General features: G+C 39.8%; 1 protein-coding gene across 2 annotated transcripts in view; it reads right to left on the bottom strand.

Moving 5' to 3' along the window:
* The window catches only part of cacna2d3a (calcium channel, voltage-dependent, alpha 2/delta subunit 3a), a 109,927-nt gene that overhangs the window by 40,945 nt on the left and 46,700 nt on the right, over positions 1-22,282 (bottom strand). Inside the window, exons 7-14 of one of the 2 annotated variants that reach the window (XM_028992618.1) lie at positions 21,693-21,753; positions 21,017-21,167; positions 18,763-18,837; positions 16,365-16,454; positions 15,208-15,321; positions 5,693-5,771; positions 2,747-2,880; positions 262-279 (exon numbers count right to left, since the gene is read on the bottom strand). In XM_028992618.1, the coding sequence (XP_028848451.1) occupies positions 262-279; positions 2,747-2,880; positions 5,693-5,771; positions 15,208-15,321; positions 16,365-16,454; positions 18,763-18,837; positions 21,017-21,167; positions 21,693-21,753 (722 nt within the window). The remainder of the gene's footprint in view (positions 1-261; positions 280-2,746; positions 2,881-5,692; positions 5,772-15,207; positions 15,322-16,364; positions 16,455-18,762; positions 18,838-21,016; positions 21,168-21,692; positions 21,754-22,282) is intronic. The other variant, XM_028992619.1, reaches the window with a different exon arrangement.

The raw sequence follows: 22,282 nt of genomic DNA, 5'->3' as shown, positions 1-22,282 counted from the left end.
CCCCGACCAGAAACAGCCATGACATCAGCAGAAACATCACTGAGCGCCATCCAAAATAATTGCAGTAATGACATCAAACACCTCACACTCAAGTATGACTGTGCGCACGCATGTTACTTTCCAATGCAGACGCATTCAACACCCGAACACGATCCAAAAACACAAAAACACTGAGCACAGCTTCCACTGCGAACACATACACACACACACACACACACACACACACACACACACACACATCAATATCCACCCGGTGATTACCTTTTGTGCCTGAGGGAGCTAAAATAAAAAGAGATTTAGACAAAAAAACACGACAATCAGAAAGGGCCCATGTTATAGTGAGCAATAATATAGTGTTCCAGCTCCACAGTCCTCACCCTGCAGCACAGGCAGGGAAGATGTGTAGAGATTCTGGGAGTAATGAGCAACAATGAGCAGCCATATCATTTTGACCACCGACAGGTGAAGAGATTTACATGGATTGTTTTGCTTGAATGGCACCCGGTCGTGGGTGGGACAGTGAAGAATTGGCAATCTTAACAATTTTTGTATTTATGACAAGGGCTAAATGCCTCTTCAAAACTGCAGCTCTTGTGGGATATAATCCAAATAATGAAAACACCTCAAACCCTCAAAATGGGTTTGAAGTGTTGGCTTGGCCTCCATTGAGGCTCCACGTCACCTTAAGGAACATCAGATACCTAAGCACACCTAAGGTACCAGATACCTAAGCACACCTTCAGACCAATATTGGCGTTCATACCTCATTGGATCAAGGCTGGTTTGGCAGCAAAAGGGGGCCTACTCAGAATTATGTGGTGGTCATGATGTTTTGGCTGAATACTGTATGTCTGCAAAAAAACTGAATCAACCTATGAACATAACATATGGCAAATAATTTCATATATATTGAGCAAAAATTAAACACAGTTGACCTAAACCTTTCATATGCATATTTTATCATTGACATTACTTGCTGAAGTTAGGAAAGGCATGGTCGATATACACAAAATTCTGTTGACCAATGCTAGCTGGGATGGATGATTGGAAACATTTGAAAATAACATATATTGAAATACATAGGAAGTAAATATTTCTACTCAAGATCTTTTTGTTCAAATGAACAATATATGAACTACACTGTTTGTGTCAGTATAAAAATGTACATGCATAATATATACAGGTGATCCAGTCCCTGTCTGACAGAAGGATTGCTCATGCATTATGAGATTCACTGCAGGGATGCTGTATGTTTAATACTTGAGGCTAAATGTTGAGCTTTGGTATCATCAGACTGTAGAGTGTGCCTTAAGTCAAGCCCTTACTGTGGTGTGTGTGTGTGTGTGTGTGTGTGTGTGTGTGTGTGTGTGTGTGTGTGTGTGTGTGTGTGTGTATATATATATATATATATATATATATATTGCAGTTTTAAGAAGTTTATGGGTGCTGTCGTCATCTCATGCAAGGATTCTCCCTTGTTTCGAAGTTGCCATGGGCTTGTATCATTCATAAAACCTCCTACCAGGGCAGATTTACAGTAATCCCACACTTAAATGTGGACTATACTGCAGTTTGATAACTTTTAGGAGACTGGAAGTTCCTAACAGATTTATTATAAAAACACATCAGCCTAATATTTCAATCCAAAGCATTTTATAGGACCTTTGCATGTACTATTTGAGTGATTACCATCATTTGGATGCTGGTCCATTCTATAACCTTTTTGTTGTGAAGATACACACAAATACATATGCATGATGTGTGTCCAATGTGTCCATCTACACTGACTGTAGATGTTTTCATTTGAACAAACCTTCTGGCTATTTTTAGTACAATGTCACCAAGACCCAAAGGGTTTGCAGTGCCCTGGTTGGGAAAGCCTGACCTACGCTGTTTTTACACCTGCTGCCTGCTATCCAGAGAATCAGAGCTCAGCTCACCCTGAAGGGTCACGACTTACTGAGCTTAAGAGAGGATGAGCGGCTCAGGCACTGGCAGGAGAAGCGGATTCAGCTCAGCCCCATTTTAAAGAACAGAAGTCTTCACGGGAAACACGTGCAAGCTCTTTTTTTCCCCTACATTACCTCAAACAGCCATTTTATTAGAAACACCTGCCCAGGAGGTACATTGGCCCATAATTAGTAGTTCAATTGCAGATGTAAAAAAGAGGGGAGATATGCCAGCTACATATTTCCGGGTTGTGACTACTTTATCAGGTGTCTGACGAAGTAGGTAGATGTAAGAAAATGGTGGTTCTCTACGTCCCTTGGTTGGGTAGAGTGGTCCTAATGTACACACATTAAATGCTTTCACTAATATGAGGGACAGAGGGTTTATAAATTAGGATAAAGCTCCCTATGCAGAACCTAGCTGCGAAGAACCAAGAACCATTCACACACAAAGTGCTCTGCTCTGCTCTGCACTCACAGACAGTCAAAATATCCATGTTGGAACAAACTGTAGTAAAATATATTACATAATATGTATTTCCCCATCAACTAAAATCAGAAGATTCCACTTGGTAGACACTGCACAATGGTGCTCTGCCCCAGCAGAAAATGCTGACAATAAAAAAAGTGGAGCAGAAGTCACGCTGTCCAGAGAAGGGCAGCCTGAGATAAACCCGATCAAGGCCATTACAGAGGAACTGTTCGTAAGTTTCTTTGGTCAATAGTTCGTTTTCGTAGTAATGTTACTTAATAAATGATAATAAAGATCATCCACTGTAAGACCTGGGCCCACTCACAGTGCTGTCGATGTAAGCCTCTGTCCACACAATGTCATGCTCCTGGTCAATGACCTTCGGCCTGCTGAGCACGTGCAGGTACTCCATCACGTTCTCCTGCACGTCAGCCAGCGTGGAGATCTGAGTAAAGTAACCTGAGCAAAATCACACAAATAAAAAAACAGGATGTTAAATACAAATGACATTTGAAAATGCAGAATAAATTTTGTGATGTAGACATGCTGATAAAATTTACATGATCTGTAATTAAATCAGTCAAAAGGGAAAGTGGGTGTGGGTGTGGGTGTGGGCGAAAAATACGGTTGGCGCTGCTCCCTTGCCACAAGAACACCAGCCATGGGTGCAGTTTGTAAGCCACCAATTACATGATGTGGAGGCTTTACATTGTACATTACTATGCATTACTGCACAAGACAGTAATGAGGTGAGATTATGAAACCCATTATAATCCCAACTGAAGGAAACCTTTCTGCGGTGTGTCTTGCAGAATGATGTTGTATGCACGCTACATGCAGCATTATCTGATGCTCTTCCAGAGCACCAGCATGGCACTCCACACCTAATGTGCGCACATTGCACACTCCAGGGCTTAATGACATGGAAATGCAATGCAAAAGCAGTGCAACGCAGAGAGCTTCAGCGTGAGTCACAGTGACCTGGCCCGTCACAACGTAGGTGTGTGAGTGAAGGGCCAGTGCATAGACTGTGTCTGGCTTTCTCATCAGCGATAAGCCATGAGAAGAAGGTGGAGAAATGAACCAGACCAGATTCTCCTGTGATTCATTTCCCCAGCGACGGCTTCCTGTCCACAAGCAGCCGAGAAAAACAGAAAACTGACGCTGCCGGCGCTATCCTAGAGGAAAATCAGCCTTCAGGAAATTCATTTCAGCATCGTTGTTCTCTGTGACAGATCATGTTCAGCAGTGACAAAGGCTCATCTCCGACAGACGCGGGCACACACTCTTCATCACACTTAAGCACACACACCAGACCAAAGGCTACAAAAAATCTAAATTACTTTATCCTCTCATTTGTATAGAGCATCTTAGAGGTTTATCCCAAAACACACACACACACACACACCGGTCACCGAAAGGTATGTCTTGATTTAGTAAACGCATCATGAAATATATTCTGTGATAAAAACACATGTAAACAAGACAAAATGTTTAATTGCAAAAAGAGTCTTTACAATACAACAGATAAGTGTGACATCGGTGAAGCAGGATATGTATTTATTATCATAAAAAAAGACAAGAAGTCTGTTAAAGAAATATGTTTATCCATGTGGCCATCCGTTCCTCCGCCAAGAGATAGGTATTATGATTGCCAGACACTGTGATTAATGCTAACAAACAAATCTGTAAAATGTTCAAATCACTAAATGAAGAGCAGAGGAGTTTTTTTTTTTTTTTATTCGGTTGATTACTTCCTTCATAATCTTAGCGTTTGTTGCATAAAGCATAAAGACTCCTTTATGCTTCTTTTAAGTATGTCAATAAGGACGTCTGACACTGGTGTCAATGGTAAACCATCCACTAGAGGGCAGCTCAGTTTCCAAACTATACAAATAACCTGGCTACGGTGAAGAAAGTTAAAATGATGTATTTGTTAGGAGAGAGGTCCAATAGGCTCCAATTCCAATTCTTATGGTGATGAGTCCACTTAAAGAAAAGAAATGAAACATGGTGGTGAGTGGGACCACTGTGGTGCTGCCAGAGAAATGCAATTTGTGCACCATCAATAAAATGCAAGATAATGGAATTGCTCTCAGGAAACCAAGCTGAACCTTTTTAAAGGAGCAGAAAATATGTGTGTTATGGTGCAATCTGGCAGTCAAACAGCCTTTAAATGAGGGCAAGTGTTATTTGTGAAGATGGATATGATATGGTATATAACAGGAGTCTGGAGCATTGAGTCCAGCTACAAATGAGTTAGACTTGGGTTATGCTTGTAGCGGCAGGGGTCTGGGGTGGGTAATGACTTCTGTTCCATCGTGCAGCAGCTCAGCGCCGCCTGCGGCTCTCAATGTTTCATTTTACGGGCGGGTTTTTCAGATGAGCGTCTCAGCTGCAGTTAGAGCCACTTTAACCTGTGTGACTCTCTGTCACTCCCATGCACTTTGTGCATTTGTGTGTGTCACTACTCAGGGCTGAGCTCCAATTTAATCCACCGGTTGGTGGAAAAATATCCCCTGAGCCCCACCAGCCACACACACACACACACACACACAGATCTCTTTGGTGACAGTCACAGCCACTGGCAGACAAAGTGACACACCTGTGCAGCTGCTACTGTCACCACAGTCAAACAAATGCAAATGCAATCATATGCATGCAAGTATTTTTAAAAAACAGCTATTTTTTTTATGAATCAGACAGTTTAGTGAAGATCAGTTTGTTTGTTTGTTTGTTTTTTTTTAAATTAACTTTTAATAAATTTTTATAGTGCCTTAAAGACAAACTTTTCTTACTATGACAGTGTCATGGTATGCCAAACATTTTAATAATTCATTATAATCAATTATTTCCTGTAGTTGTAGCAGCAATACTTACCACACATGCTACATTAACAAGCACTCACTCTCATGATCAAATAATACCTGTTACCTGAAAAATAGTCACATGCTGCAAATGAAATGAAACTAGGCTTTTTTTACAACCCTGACTGACATCTCACACTTAAATATATTCACTTTAATCTACTATATTATATTTACAACCTAGGAATTAGGTAGAACCTTAGGTAACAACCTAACCTAGAATTAGTGTTAGAATTAGAATTAGTCAGGCATTGAAACACACCAAGAACTTCCCATTTGACTCTGTGTGTCTAATCAATCATAAACTGTGACAGTAATGGGGGAAACTGCTGGCAGACATTGGTAAAGAGCCCATCACTCATAATTCAGGTCAAAGGTAGATCTATATTTTCAGAATTACAGACCTTTGTTAGCACAGGCCATCCATTTGAGGTTATCAGCAAAGGCAGACTCCCGGCCAATCAGGTAAGGGAATATGCGGACCTGTGGAAAGGAAGTAGAGATTGGCTGTCAGTCATTTTAATCGCTTGTGATAACACTCTGTACTCTCGACACCACATAAAATGCGCCGTCAGCCTCCACTTGCTATCACCTCCCCACACACCATGTAAGTGCTATAGTCTTCCCCTGTCTTAGATTGCATTCTTCAGTACTTCATCTGCCTGTTCTGGGTGCATAAAAGCGTTCAATCTGAAACTGTTCACCATTAAGACACAATTCCTGCAAGGTTCCTAATGTTACCAGCCTTTCCATGGTGAAAAACACTGCCAACACATGGTAGTATGCCATGCCAGTGAGCATTAACAAGTAAGTTAACACTGGATAGTGTCATTGTCAGTTTACTTGAGTGCTTCAGTCAGCTTGAGCATGCCTGAAATGTATTAATTAATTAACTAGTTCATTGATTGGTTTATTTAGCCTATGAGATACAGGCAGTTGATGTAGTGGTGTATATAGTTGACAAAACTCGACCAATGCCCAGCGCAACACAAAACCATACATGCACTTTTCTCATCCATCTGCTCCCTCCTCCTACTGCGGCACTAGGCAGAGGCAGATGGGCTCCCCCTGTGAGCTTGGTGTTGCTCCTTCATACCAGCAAGCTTTTTCCCATTCCCATGACCTTGGCTCGCCGTTGTATGGCTTTTTTGTTTCAGTTTCCTCTTGGACTTTCAGAAAGTCAGCCAGACTCCTGCGCCAACTGTCTCAGTCCACTTTTGTCTGTGAGTTCAGACTATGCTTGGCAAGATTGGGAAGAACTATATGGGTTGCCAGATTGGGCATATTGCTGCCTGAATGGCAGATGTAGGCCTGAGGGACACAGCTGTTCTCATTTCCATCTGTATTTCTCAACCTGCCAGGGACATGTCCAGGCTTTTTTCTGGGACTATATTTGCGTGTGTGTGTGGGGGGGGGGGATGATCCACATACTAAAGTATCCTCAAAACATACAGACTCATAAAGCAATGATATGTCATCCAGACAGTTCATTCTTAATTAACTACATTAAATACATATGTTGCGACAGTCAAACACTGAAACTGTCATGAACATTTTAGCTGTATTCTGTTTTTGCAATGTAACAAAACTGTATTTGACCATTGTAAAGAGGGTAGGGCACTACTAATTATTACTCATTAACTCTGTCAACGTCTGATCTAATTAATCTAATTAAGAATGGAGTCACAGATGGGCTCCACCTGTGAGTCTGCTTCTGTGTCATATTTGTCCTGTTTGTATCTGTTTTGTACCGTTCTTCAGACCATGCAACCAGTAACATGAATCAAGCTTATGTGTCAGACATTAAACATAAATCAGTGCAGGAAAAAAAAGACTAAACAGACTGCGGCTGGACATTATTTCCTCTTCACCGGTGACCTGAAAGTGGTAGTGAGGCGGACAGGGGTTGGTCGATTAGGTGCAATGCCCCATTCAGACAGCTGTGCTGATGCCCTCGTTCAACTACAGATTATGATTTATTCAGGCAGTTTCTGATTTAGAAATTCCCTCAAAGGTACCATACCAACACATGTCCCATAGGTCACATGGCATGATAATGCATGTTGCTCTTAATCATCCAACCCTGCAGATGATGAAAGTTTAATATAGATGTTAAGTATATAAGGAGTATGAGGATTAAGTATGGATAGATGTATGGATATTCACTTGCAGACAAAGAAACGTCTCACAGAAAGAAATCTTGGATCAGGTCAGAGGTTTCATAGAAAAATAAGGAATTAAACTGATTTATGAATGACAAGGACATTTCATATGTTTAGACACAAACACATGTCAAAAAATGTGCATATCACAGATACATTGACTTTTGTTTTTGAGGAAAACAGCCCAGTTAGTATGCTGAGAGTAAGCCAATGAGATGAGATCCTATGAGAATTTGCCTTCAATTAAAGAACACAAAAATGCATTCAGAATAATACACTGACACATTTTTTATCCCCTTTCCAACCTTCAATTCAAAGACATTATGACAGGATGGAAATCTCATAAAGCTATATTTTATCCAAAATAAAATGAACTCAAGAAACCAGCCCACCCTGGTTGAACCAACTACACTGCAAATGAAAATTCAGTCTTGAGCAATTTTTAAAAGGCCAAGAGAAGCCCATCTGTCCTGATGTTGACTCTTGATGGAAAATCTTAATGACACTCTGGGGCTTGATGTCACATGAACCACTGCATACTGGGTTGTGCTATTGAAGGTGAATCATATTTGAGGGTTCAAGATATTGTAGATTCCATACCTTGATGGATCCGAGCTGCTTTTGACCTACAAAACCTAAAAAAGGATATCAATGAATAAATTATTTGATTTAAAATCGAGTCCTCATCACAGAATTGTGGAGTCCCATAGTAGTGTTTAGTCTCTAAACACCTGGCGTTAAAAAAAAAAAGTGAACGCATGAGTAACACACCATGCTGTTGGCCATTAGTGACAATGAGCAATTAGCAGTAAGCTAGCGGAGATAATGGCCTACAGGTGCTTGGGGCAGTACAGAACAAGATGAGACTCAATGGGAGAAGGGGGCCTCTGGACCATCAGCTCTTCATCCCTAACATTCCCACCAAAATTATGAAAAAATTATTCATCAACATGAATCTAGTTTTGAGGTTAATCAGTGTATCTTTTATACTTTAATACAAGACTGGATGAGTGGGTGGGAATGCGTGGGGCTGAACTGGGCGGGTTTAAATCCTATTTTTCTCAATTATAAATGGGTTGGTCTCCTCTTCCACCACTCACCTAAAATATGGTGTTTCCCCAGGGGTCTATTCTGGGGCTGTTTCTGTTTTCTTTGTATATATGTTACCCTTTGGCTTATTTCATTTCCATGCAGACAACACCCAGCATAAGGCCCATGTTAAAAATTTTGGAGTTGTCCATGACTCTAATTTATTCCTCAATATACTCAGTTCTTCAGAGCTGCTTCTACCAACTAAGAATGATTTTTAGAGGTAACCCATCCCTAGGTTGCTCTGATATCAGTAAATTATTACTCTCTCGGCTGTAGATGGTCCAAAATGCTGCTGATCATTAAGTCCAGTTTCGGCCTCGCTTCACTGGCTACCAGTAGAGAATACAGAATGAAATAAAAAAAATACTTAAATCTTTACATGGTGCTGCACCACCAAGCTGCTGGTTTCATTCACACATCAGACTCATGATGTTCTTCTGAACAGAAATTTTTGGTAGTGCCCAAGTCAAAAAGGAAAACTGCATTTGGCACTGGAAGTAAGTCAATTAAGTTACTATAACTCTTGGCCAAATGCTGCAAAGGGTTCAAATCAATTGTTAATGATGATTTGATTGCAATGCAAGCTCTACATGAACCATTGCTTTTGCTGTAGCACCAACTGAGTAAACCCTACTAGGCCAGCTAATCCATTTTGGGGTTAATTAGTGTCTCTTCAATTGATAGCAGGTGTGAAACCCAAAAGACTGAATATTCACACTTTTATATTCGAACCAATAGAATTACATTATATTGAATTTTTTTTAAAATAACGGTTTTGGGTATTTTGAATTAGATTGTACAGGTCCATTAGAGGTGGAAAAAGTTTAGAAATCCTTACATTTTTAATGCCATTTTAACAGGAGGTGTATACCCATTTTATATCCACTGCATGTCCTTCTGTCAGTGAGCACATATTTATCTGATATTTAGTGAAAGTGAAGTGATTGTCACACGTGATACATAGCACACAGTGCACACAGTGAAATTTGTCCTCTGCATTTAACCCATCACCCTGAGTGAGCAGTGCGCAGCCATGACAGGCGCCCGGGGAGCAGTGTGTGGGGATGGTGCTTTGCTCAGTGGCACTTCAGTGGTACCTTAGCAGATACCATTCGAACCAGCAACCGTCTGATTATGGGGCCGCTTCCTTAACCACTAGGCCACCACTTGCATGACAATCTGTGTTTGTATGAGAGGTGCTTTTCTTGGATGATGAGAACTGACAGTTTATTTAACCCTGCAGTGTTGGTTTACTAAGGTGGTGTAAGAATGGACATCCCGGGAGCCTGATTTTGCCTTGCATAACAGATGTCTGCAGGGGGAAGTGTGACATTCCTGTGTCGATGGTTGTGCATGAAGATTCGACACCCCTGTTTTACATGTCTTTTGTCTGACGGTTACGTGTGAAGTATCAGCCGTCAGGACCGCCCACCCTCTTTGTCTTCCCCAAATGGGAGGCACCGGGGGCGTGACATCAGAAACAACAGGTTCTGATTGGTCAGTGACAACTTCCTGTAGGCCAGTGACAACTTCCTGTAGGCCAGGGGTATAAAAGTCTGCTCACATGTGGAAAAAGGACCTCTGAGCTTTCTTGCTCAGGGGGTTTTCCATCGGAAGCCGGAAGGCTTCTGAGCCTTTCTCTCCCCCTCTCTTTCTCTTCTTCCTCTTTACTCTTTTTTCTCATTTTTATTTTCTCTGTAACCTTGGTACCTTTTTACATTCAATATTCACATGTAACAATAATTATTTACTGGTGTTAATAAATTAGAAACTGTACATTTTTAACCTCTATTGTGCCATGCCTCTTTCTGCCAGGTAACATCAAATTGGAGTGGTTGAATACAATGCTTTGTGTGGAGGGAGAAAGAGTTTTTTCTACACACTCTATTCTCTTCTCCCACACCACATGGTCTTCATTGTTTTTACAGTGGCAATCAGTACAGTGTGCTGACCTGCTATAACCTCACATAAGATAAGAGATAAGATGATCATGTATTAGTCCCACAAGTGGGAAATTTCCATGCAGTTTCATGAGCCTCTATGCTGATATGTTTCATCTTACCGCATGTTTGTGTGAAATTAAAGTACTTTACGTCCCAATTTTAAATAAAGCAGTTTTGACTGACAACATAATCCTGTCTAAATAAATACTGGTACACTGTACACACTGTCCTGTGCAGATATATAGATCAGACACTGAAAGCCCAGAGTATCAATGGTCTTATCTATTCATCAGATAATCAGATCTTATTCCACTAATCCCCCCATGGCCAGAGTGGCAGACCTATTGGTTTATAGATCAGGCCTGACAGCAGAAATGCTGACATCTCTGTGCTTCCAGCGGCTTCAGGAGAACATAGCGACCTTGTCCACCCTGCTGGAAATGAAGGAAATGGTTGGAAGTTTGTGTTCTCTTGGGTGCATCAGGAACCATTATTAACCCATCACAGAGCTCTGTAACTGTGTGTGTGTGTGTGTGTGTGTGTGTGTGTGTGTGTGTGTGTGTGTGTGTGTGTGTGTTTAATGCAGAGAGCTCTTGGGGGTTTCTGGCTGTTAAGATTGTGTATGAGGCCATAGACCCCCAAGGGACCAATCTAACTGAACAGAACTAAATATACTACCATACCTAAAAGAAGTCATCCTGTTACCACACAAAACAATATAGCAATATCACTGAGTGCATGCACACACACACACACAAACACTTACAGACTCAGAATGCCTTTCACTCCATTCAGACCAACTTAATGTGCCACAATGCACCACACTGAGTGCCTGTAGGCCAACTTTTCCATTTCCCCCATACAATAAAACCCATCTTCTAGAACCAGACCCTAACATGCTCTTCATGAAACTGGACATGACATATGCACACAAAAAATAAAAATTGGTGAAGGACAACAATGCAAGGAGGATGGGCACCAAGGTTGTGTAGCAGAATTCCAGAACAAAGATGTTAGCCCAGGTGCCAGAGGATCGTTTCCATGGTTACAGCACAATGGGTGCTGAACATAAAAGTCATGTGAATGGTAGTACTGCCAGACAGTGGTGGCACTACCAAGCTCTGCCAAACCAAGCAGAAGCGACACATAGAGCAATTTTAAACAGTATCAAAAAGTCAGTATGACTTCAGTATCAAAAAGTTACAGCCCTACTTGTCTGCCTAAAAATGCTTTAAAATACAAAAATCATCCTACCCAAAGACAAAAATGTCCACAAGGCACCTGTGTTTAGATGCTTGTATTCAGGCACAAAGAGAGTGGGAAATCAGGCACAACTAGTGTTTTTGGGTGGTAAGTATTGGGTATGATTAATTGCATTTAATAATTTATTGCGATATCTGAACAATTTATTTAGTTTAATCAATTGACAACCCAAATAAATATAGGCCGTTATATATATATATGTGTGTGTGTGTGTGTGGTATTAATATGGTAATATGGTAATATGTCAGCAATTTCCTATATGGAAAATATACCTTTAGGGGAATAAAATCTGAAAATACCTCTTGAAACTGAATCATACTTCTGAACCTTTTACAAGTATACCATCACACCACATTATCAATAATAATGCATCAGCAACATCTGGATTCCTTTTGCCATGTTAACAATGCGTCTCCAAATGACACTCATTTTGTTAAACAGTGTACACCAGAATTATGCTGGTTCACACTGTGAAAGTTTAAATGAGTGGCCAGTATTTTAAAATAAGAAAGTCCCATTTAATCCAGTATGCTTCAGTACAGATGGGAATATAAGAATTATTCATTTTCCATTGGCCTGGTTCTCTGTGTTCCAGTCGCAACTAAGGACTAGAGTTGCAGTGACCTGGTCCCTCCTAGGTTCTTAGTGTCCCTGCAGAATGATGGTGGGGGAACTGGCTTTAGCACAGATAAATGACAATGGTGCAGACTCATAAATCATTAGTGTTTATGCTTGACTGCATGAATCCATTGGCTGTCTGGGTCTTGCCTTGCCACCAGCTGGTGCCATAATCTGTGGGAGGAAAAAAAAAAAGAACTACCACAAACTTTTCTGATAATGGCCTTCATAAATAACAAATAATCAACTGAAGACTTTACATAGCCCATCCAAGTCAGGGTCACAACACAAGGATTGTGGCATTATCACCCCTGGGTGATCCAGGAGGAAGATGGGCTTGGTTCCTCTCAAGGTCAGGGAGTTTTCTTTGCCACTTTCACCTTTGGCTTGTACACTAGGGTCCTTGAGAAACTGATCTAATGTGAAATGTACTCTGTAAAAATTGCTGAACAAATAAAAAATCTATTGATTGAGTTATTGATTGGCAAGAAAGCTTAAGCTGTTAGCATTCAAGTTATCATTCAACCACAAATTCTACACATTCAAGTAAGAATGTGTAGAATTTGTTGTAATTTTGGATTGGAAAATTTATATAGATTATTTGCCAGAATCACTATAGCGGGGAGGAGAGGAATGCTAAACTAATTACCCAGCAGCACTTCGATTTTGAGCCCAGTAAAACTAAACATCTGTTGTGTGCATCCCATGAGCTAAGGGTTAAATGTCAGTAATTATGCTGCACCCATGTCCAGTAGGTACTCCTGGCAGATGAACTGGGCCCTTGACCACACCCCATCAGACAAGCACTCCTGCCCTTTTTACCCTGTGAGACCACCTGTCCCTCATTGTGACTGCTGGTTGCCTAACTGTGTTCACCTGAGTTTGCATGTGTTTCAGCGTACCTCGTGCGTCTTGTCTTTTCCTGGTCTTCTGTCTGCCCCTATGCTGAAGGATGTTTTGTGTTTAAAGGTCCTGCGTTTGGTTTTGTTTTGGCCTTGGTGCCATGATAACACCCCCCCCCCCCCAAAAAAAAAAAAAACTGTACCACTTTTAAACTCTGCCAGACATTTTTCATCTGTCCTCCTCTTTTGGCACTTCTTGGATTCTAAGCATCAGTGAACAGAGACAAAACACTGCAGTGAAAATAGTCTGTCAGTGCATACTGGATGCAGGATGCTGAGCTGAAGAATGCTCGGCTGAACAGTAATACAGCGCTGTTTCACTGCATCCTGATCTTAAACATAAGCTGAGGTGAGGGCATGACGACACCCGCTGTCATCCTGCAGGGCTAAAGCCCAGAGGACAGCGGGCATTAATTCAGCATCACTTCCCAGGTAGGGCATTAACCCCAGCACACACATGGGAACATTAGCCCCATGGTGAGCAACACATTAGCACCTTGGTATGAAGTCTGACCCACAAAAATTACACCATGGCCATGTTTCCTGATTACAATGAATTTTCTTATGAGTGTTAGTCATAATAAATAAATAAATAAACAAATAAATATTTAAAATAAAATAATAAATATTATACGGCATACATCATTTTCAAAATGTATTGTTAAAAAATGTTTACCTCGCAATAGTCCATTGCATTTCTGATGTGTGATGGCAATTAAATAGACCCATTCGGTGAAGAGGATTATTGACATTAAAGCTCCACTGAGTAATGGGTGTTAGGATGCTCTGTAGCATCTCTAAATTTCTGTGCATTTTAAAGTAGTTCTTAAGGTTCAAGAAATGCTCTGTAAATAGAAGATGATTCATAAGAGAGACTTTACAAACTACTTAGGCCACTTTGGATGCTTTTGGGAAACAAGGCCCAGAGCACCATGTGCACAAAGGTATGTCTTGTTAGGACATAAGTGAATAAATATGTAAGTATAATAAATGCAAATCACTTGTCTTACGACGTCGCCACCGTAGATACAGGGTGTAACCAGCACAGAGAAAAGAAGGAAACAGAAATAAGTAAAAATCAAGTAGATGTGATGGTTGTAGGGTGTCAATCATGTTTTAGAACAAAATTATCATTTAAGTGCACCTACTGCATTTTGTAAATAATAAGTAAGGGCTGGGTGGGTTCCTCATCTCCTAGATACTGCTGCTAGTCCTGACTAATTTGATGCGCTTGATGTGACATTATTCATACCCCGAGTCTGTTTAGCAGTACATTAATATTGTTAATGAGCACTATTTCCAAGTGGGGAGACAAAAGTAACTACAACTTTCATTTCAACCATTCCTATATGTGTGAGGACACATGTTTGGCACTAAGATGCATATTCATGCCCACACATGGCCAAAGCATGCACTCCCGGTAGACAGAAACAAGCAAATAGATACATGTGCATGCTGAGACAAATAAACATAGCCATTAAAATGCTCCCCCTGCATAAGCAGACCTCCAGCACCAAATGGAGGTGTACAGAGGAGGGGGACTCTTTATCTGTCTGTACAGAATGGCACTAATGGAACACAGAGTGTTTGTGTGCACGTGTGTGTGAACGAGAGAAAAGTGCACTCATTGTTTATTTTGAAGCCAGTGTGTTCATGGCTGTGCCATTAAATTGCAAGTCCATGGCATGAGAACTCTGGCACCACAATTATTGTGATGGGACAGAGGATGCTATGGGGTTCAGAGCTCAATGACAGGAAAAATGAATTCATCCTGTGTGTGCCTCAGTTGCACCTGGACAGTTTAAGATTTGAACCCTCAACCCTTTGGTTATTAGAATACAGACAGAAAATGTACAGAGGTGTGTGTGTTTGTCCATGACTGTGTGTATCGAAAGTAAGTGACCTATTTGCAGTGTGCTGCTGTCTGTTTTTTCCTTACCTTCCTCTCTGGCCAGTTGTACTTGGCAAATACATCATCATATGTTTCCACTGCACCGTCAGTCACCAACATGATGGCCTGGCTGCAGCCACTGCCCCGACCCGTCTGGTTAAACTGAGCACACACACACACACACACACACACACACACAGTGTAACAATTCAGTCCCTTGGACAAAAGGGGTGGGAACTAGTTTTGATGTTATGGCTGTTTTACATTAATGTTTATAGGTGTCATGTCTGGAGGTCATGTGAGTAATTTGATTAAATTTGATTATTTATTTTACATGCTAAAAGTTTTATTATATATTTTATTCTCAAATTAAACTGTCATTAGTTTATACATTGAGCTCATTTGCAACAGCAGGTTTCCCCCAGTCTTAGGTTCTACAGACACACAAATACATTTTTTCATTCACTAAAAAATCCAAACACAAAGAAGTGATATAATCCGCAGTCTTTGTTATGTTACAGGCAAAATCAAGTAAGTCTCCTTTTTCTTTTAAACAGCTTATCAAAATTCCACAGCGAACAGCACAGTTTTTATTCATTCACACTTTCATCACTCTACTTTAGGGCAATTTAGATATTGGGAAACTTGCAAGTGGCAAATCAACTCTAGTGTAACCTGGCAGTTTTGGATGTCCCAGTGCAAATTCCTGGGGATTATGACAAAATATCTGTGATGGTGGCACCTTTATCGGTCACATGTGACAGTGTAATTGCGCTGTAAACAGAAATTTGAATATAAATTGATTTTTGAGTCAACCTATTATGTTTATTATAATAATCAACTGAAATCACTTGCTAGCTATTTCATGTCCATTTTCTGCATCATTTATGATTGTTGTGGTGGTGTTATTTAGTTTATCAGATTCTGACTCATAATCCGTTAATAGGATGTTGTAAGAATGTCAACATTGAATGACAAGAATTTCATATTTTTCCCTAATAGCAAAACTGGAATACTAATTCATTTTCAGATCTTCTGTATGCTTTTCAAATGTAAGTATATATATTTTTGCAATAATAGCAGTTTCGATGACACTAAGACAGTTATTTTACAGCTTATATAAAAATGCAGTAAAGCAGAATTTTAAATGGAATATATTATATGCATATGTAGTTGCATGGGTGTGTGTTTGGTCATGTGTTTACATTACTAAGCAGCTCAAAGGCTTCAGTCAGAGCGACATCCAGCATGCCGATGCCTTTAGCAAACAGCTTGTCTAGGTGCTCCCGGAAATGCTACAAAAAACACAGAAGGGGGGGAAATCGCGGCTGTAAATTATATACACAAGCAGTTTCAAATACACCAGCAAAAGAGCTGCAGACACACAGCCAGATTAACAGTATTAAGACTGACAGAATCCTGAGCACACTTCTTTTGGGCTCAACAGTAAATCGCTAAACAGCCCAGAGCGCAGGTCTGCAGCACGGGATCAAATGAAAGGTTACGCAGCGAAATGCCACAGTCGTTCAGAACAGATTAACAAACCACTTGCTGCCATTTTCTGCTTCATTTACATTCACAGCCCTGAGACTGCACAGCCTTCAGAGACCTCCAAAATATAAAATACACAAATAGTGATTATTCAAAATTTAATTTGATTTGGAAAAATCTGTTGATACCTAGAGATGTTCTACAAGAAATGTGGGTTGGTCTCTCTGTAAATTAATAAATGATCTCCTGCAAGTAAACATTGATTTGCTGCTCAGAGAACAAAACTATAAATGCTCTTTATCTATGCAAATAATGTCAAATATGGAAATCCAGAGATTAACGGTATATGTAAATCGATGTTTGACAGAGTTTTTCAATAAAAAGTGTTTTTCACTGGTTCATGCCTAAGACTTTTCCACTGTACCATCTATCTATTTATCTATCATGATGTATGTGAGAAGGAAAGAGCGAGCAACATAACATACATGTGATTAAATGTTCAGCCTCAGTAAGTGAACATCTGCAGTCGTTTTCTTTCAATTTATTATACTGATCAATAAAGTTGAAGGCTATTTTGCAGTAATATCTCTCCTCTATACCCCTCTCCCTAAAAAATCTATTTTTATATTATTTAAAATAATATTATTATTATTCACATGCTATTACATTAAATCATTGTTTTTGTGTTATTTTTTAACCATTTGTAATTTGTAAAGCATATTAAAAAGTCAAAGGTACATACAAACCAGATGTACACACTCACAAACACTATCCAGCTCCAACATGATAAATCAGTTCATCCACAAGCTGGAAGGTTTTAAGGTAAAGGCTAGACTGGACCAAAAGCTCATTCTAAAAAGGTGACAATATTTCTGCTAAAAGAAAAAAAAAACTAAAGGTCATCTGTGTATCCCGTTCCTAATCTGGGATCACAGGACACACAGTGTGTGTTCTCACAACTTACATTGATTTATTGATTAAAGCTTTCACTCAATTATTGTGTCACTTTTCATTTTTTGCCAATGGCCAGGCAGCTTTAGAGCCAAGTAAAGTGATTCTGCATTTGTTGAGCACTCTGCAGGCTTACTTCACTTCATGACAGGTGTCCTTTTACAAAGTAGGCCAAAATAAATTATGAAACGTATCCGGTGAAGTATTAAATGTGACAGGCATAAATTAAACCTGGTAACTACAGAACTGTGAAAGACAAAGGCTGTTTTTCATTATATACCTGTCTTTCCTCTTCTCTCTCTTTCTCTCAAAATAACGTTTGACTCAGTGATTTTAACGGTAAGAATTTAACGGTGAGAAAACAAGCACCTTATGATAATCTTTAGGCTGGATTTTTTATTTCTTATATTTACACACAAAATGAGTCCTGCTTTCAGTGAAATGAAACTGAGTCTGGAACACTATCGGCCCGGCCATCTTAATGAAACCTGTCTCCACGGAGACACTGGTGGGGTTCATAGTTTTGACGGACAGCCTCATTACTCTGAGCAGTAAAGCGTTCTGGGATTATTTCTGGTTTTTTACCACACTAATGACATTCACAACAAATAAACGGCCTGCAAAATCTCAAAAGTAAAGTCTGGTGTCTTTTTAACCCCACTGGGTATAATTTATACATGCAAATGTACTTCTGCATTGATCACTTAATTCAGTCTCAGGTGTAACTGGTTGTAGCCTGATTCAGATTTTTGAACAGGTTGGTGCAATATCTCCAGAAATTACAGTTCAGATGGTCAATAATTACTGCTTGGCCTGAAATATAAGTGAAGACAATTTAAGACAACTATAACATTTCTGTAATCATGGTAAGGCTCATTACCTCACTCTTTCAGCTTTGTTATTACTGCACTTTGTTATTGGCTGCACAAAGTGAACAGATAACAGGTCTCCCTGGTTCAGTGATGCTGGTAAGATGATGATGATGATGATGATGACTTTGACATTAATCAGGTTCACGGCTACTGGAGCCCAGTACTTATTTTTTTACCAGACATTGTATTCCGTATATTGAAAATTATTACTTTGTTTTGAGCTTGCTAAGTTTAAAAAAAATTATCTAAAGTTCCTCTGTGCATAAAAGCCCTTATAGAGTCAACTTACATCCTTGTTGGTGAGGTCAGCCTGGACCAGAGTTTCATTCAAACAGGGTTCAACATAATGCAGCTCTTCATTGTACTGTAACACACAAAAATTATACAGAAAATTACTGGTCACAGGAAGTTATGTGCATCACAAACTTAACTTTGCTGAAGAGGTCGGCACATGTGCAGTATGACTGTAATTTTCAGAAAAATATACTTTCCCATTTTACAAGAGAATTTAAAGAGGAGCTCAACAAGCACCTGCCAGCATGTCTTCCATCGTGTCATTACAGATTTTACACCCGACTTCTTCTAAACACAGAATAACAAGCTGATCGTTTCCTTGCACATGGGGAGTTTATTTGACATGAGGCTGAAATAGATGAGACTGAACAAATATGATTCTACTGCTTAAGATGGCTCAGGGTCCATTTGGAAATGGATATGCTCTGCATCTACCACAGAAGACCACCATAAAAAAAAAAAAATCCATTATTATAATAATAATAGAATATTCATCATTCTGGCAAAGGGGCGTGGGGTGAGGAGGAATGGACAGAATTTTACTGATTATTTTATTAAAATTTATTTTGCTGAGAATCATCTCCCCCAACAAAAAAAACCACTAGATATGGTTACAATTTTTATTTCATACATGCAGCATACACTAGACAACATTAATGCAGGAAATGGATCTGTGGGAGAGACTAACACATAAAGGACCCTGATCATCCTTACCAAACAGGCCACGCCTGTGGGTGATTAGGACCCAGCACACATGTGAATTTGTGGCACCTGGCTAGCCCAGGGCCACCTAGGCATCGCACAGTATGTTAACCCCACCCACCAAAGGAATACTGCGAATGTGCATACCACATTCCTGCCTTTAGGATTAGAGGATTCAAGTTTTTAAAAAGCTGTGTACTGTGTATGGGCGTGTACAAAAAAAAAAAGTTTAACTACTGAGTCCAAGCCCATATTGCGCTCCCAATGGTCAAACTTCCCTGCTCTCTCATATCTAGACTCCGGCCTTCACTCTTCCTACCCCCCACCTCCGTTTTCTGCATGACTTGCAGCACTCTGTGCCCCTGTGCTACAGCTTAAAGCCGCGGAGCCATCTGTCTTTTTCTGATAATATTGTTAATTTAATGCATGACTTGAAATTAGACTTCAAAGTAAATTAGAAAACGATGCCTATTTGTCCCGAGCCACATGTTCTGGCCTAATCTCTTTGTGAGGGATGCAAACTTTTACACAACTGTGGACCCCCCCCAAATACATTTGTTCCTTTCAGTATACAATAACGACTATTGTAGCAATCACAGAACAAGCAAGAGTCCCATAAAGCAACATTTTAATCAATTACGCTGAAAGTCTCATGAAATAACAGTTTAACGCAACATTGCGGAGGCTAATAAAGCCTTTCAGTGGGACTGAGGCAGAGGCGCTCAGTATCAGAAACTCCATCAAACTCACAGCGCTTCCACTGCCCGAGGGATAATCCAATCACCAGCGCTGTTTTGCAATTCAAATGTTTTAATCCAAATGCAACGTAAATGGCTATGAAGTCAGTGTGGAGAACATGCTAGCAGGATGAGTTACTACGTGCAATATAATAATGAATCAAATATATATTTTTAAGTATTTTAAGAAATAAATAGTGATTCCTTAAGAAATTTAAATATCCTGAGATTGTAGTGGCTTGTAAATCTTTATTTTTTCCTTGTAAGAAACACAGCCAAAAGATTATTGACAAAAGACACCACTGCTTAGCAATATGATGTCAGAAGTTCAAAATATGTTGACTGACATTTCAGAATACTTTGATTCTGTGTTTTTCCCTACATGCAAAGTTCAGAGGAATAAGCATAATTAATGTACAGTTTCTAATGTCAAAACTTCTTAACTGCATAATGCAGTCATGATTATAAGATGCATATAAAGAAACTTCAGTGCATTGTATTTCTTTTATTGGGCCTTTTGTAATGTCTCTTTGTGGTTTAATGTCTGTGGTCTAAACTGAACTCATCTTTGGCTGTAGTACATATCTTTGTAATTGATAAATATTGTGTGAGTGCAGCAGGCATATAACAGTAATTTGGAACCTCAGTATAATGTGTAGATATGAAAAAATGAATCACTTATCATGATATAAATATCATGATCAACTCCAACAGTAACACATGGAAAACAACAGATGAAACTGGAAAAAAAAACAGGACAGGGTGGTGCGTGCATGAGTGTGTGTGTGAGAGAGAGAGAAAGATACTTACAGCAATGATGTTGAAAAAGTCATCATCCCCCAGTGTGTCCAGTATGGAAGACACTGTCTGTCGGGCAATAGTGAGTCTGAGTCCTTTCATGCTGCCACTCACATCAACCAGGATCACAACATCTTTTGGAGATGTGGCTGCCTGGATGTACCTACACACACATTTAGTGCAAAAGAGTAAATGTTCAACAAATTTACAACCATGACGTACTTGGACAGGAAAGAACTATGTTTTCATGTCACTGATTTAATCACAAACTATTTAATTAAGTTGTACTATACTGAGATCAACAAAATGCATTTAAAATTTATTAAGAATATAAACAGGGGTCATTGGTATATAAATAATTATCATATATTAGCATATTAATAGTCCATTATAGTTTTTTCCAAAACCAAACTTGTGATCATCGGCTTCTCTATTTATTACAATATCAAAAAACCTAGTCCTAAAACCTAAATAATAAACAGGGCTGCTACTGAAATGATGAAATTGAATAAACAGTATTTCATTTACAGTCAATTTAGGTTTGGAGCTCCGGACTATAGTTGCACATCTCTAGAAAGATCTGTGAAACCACAAGTCTACTTTTACTTACATCTAGGACACTTTTTGGCCTAGGAAAGCCCATGCAATATCTCAGACAACCCAAACAACACAAACTGCCGGATCTCACCATTTCCGATTCCTGCAGTCGAATGCTATGACGCCATGCTCATCCGGAGTCCATTTTATCCCTGAAGAAAGCAACAAGAAACAGGTCAGTTACTGGCATGTAATCAATACAAACAGCCATACTCACACTTCTATACATTATGCCAAACAGTCAAACAACGGGGCATATCAGTATTATGGTACAGAACATGGTACAGCTCTGCAGTTTTGCACCTCCAGCATGAAGTGAAGAAATAACGCCACTCAAAGCTGGCCAGCAGCTACCAACCTCAGCTTTAACAGGAGATGCATGTGGCATTGAGGTGAGCAGCTATGAGGAAAGTGCTGTATGAGTAGTGCACTCACTACACTTCTACTGCTCTACAAAAGCTATGAGTACATCTGCCCACATTTTAGTTTCTGGGATGAGTAGTGTCTCATCCCAGCTGCTCAGTGAGGCCCACAGAACACAACAATGCTGTAACAAGGGTAAAAGGGGACAATGGAGTTGTGTGTTGTGTTGTTTTCTCAACTAAATATCTTTGTCTCTGAACATTTTTGACATGATTAAGATGAGACAAGACTAGATGAAACTTACATTCTGGTCATGTG

Source organism: Denticeps clupeoides, chromosome 10, assembly GCF_900700375.1.
Source record: "Denticeps clupeoides chromosome 10, fDenClu1.1, whole genome shotgun sequence".
NCBI lineage: Eukaryota > Metazoa > Chordata > Actinopteri > Clupeiformes > Denticipitidae > Denticeps > Denticeps clupeoides.
The sequence above is the reverse complement of the archived record's forward strand: the minus strand, read 5'-3'. Positions and strand labels throughout refer to the sequence as shown.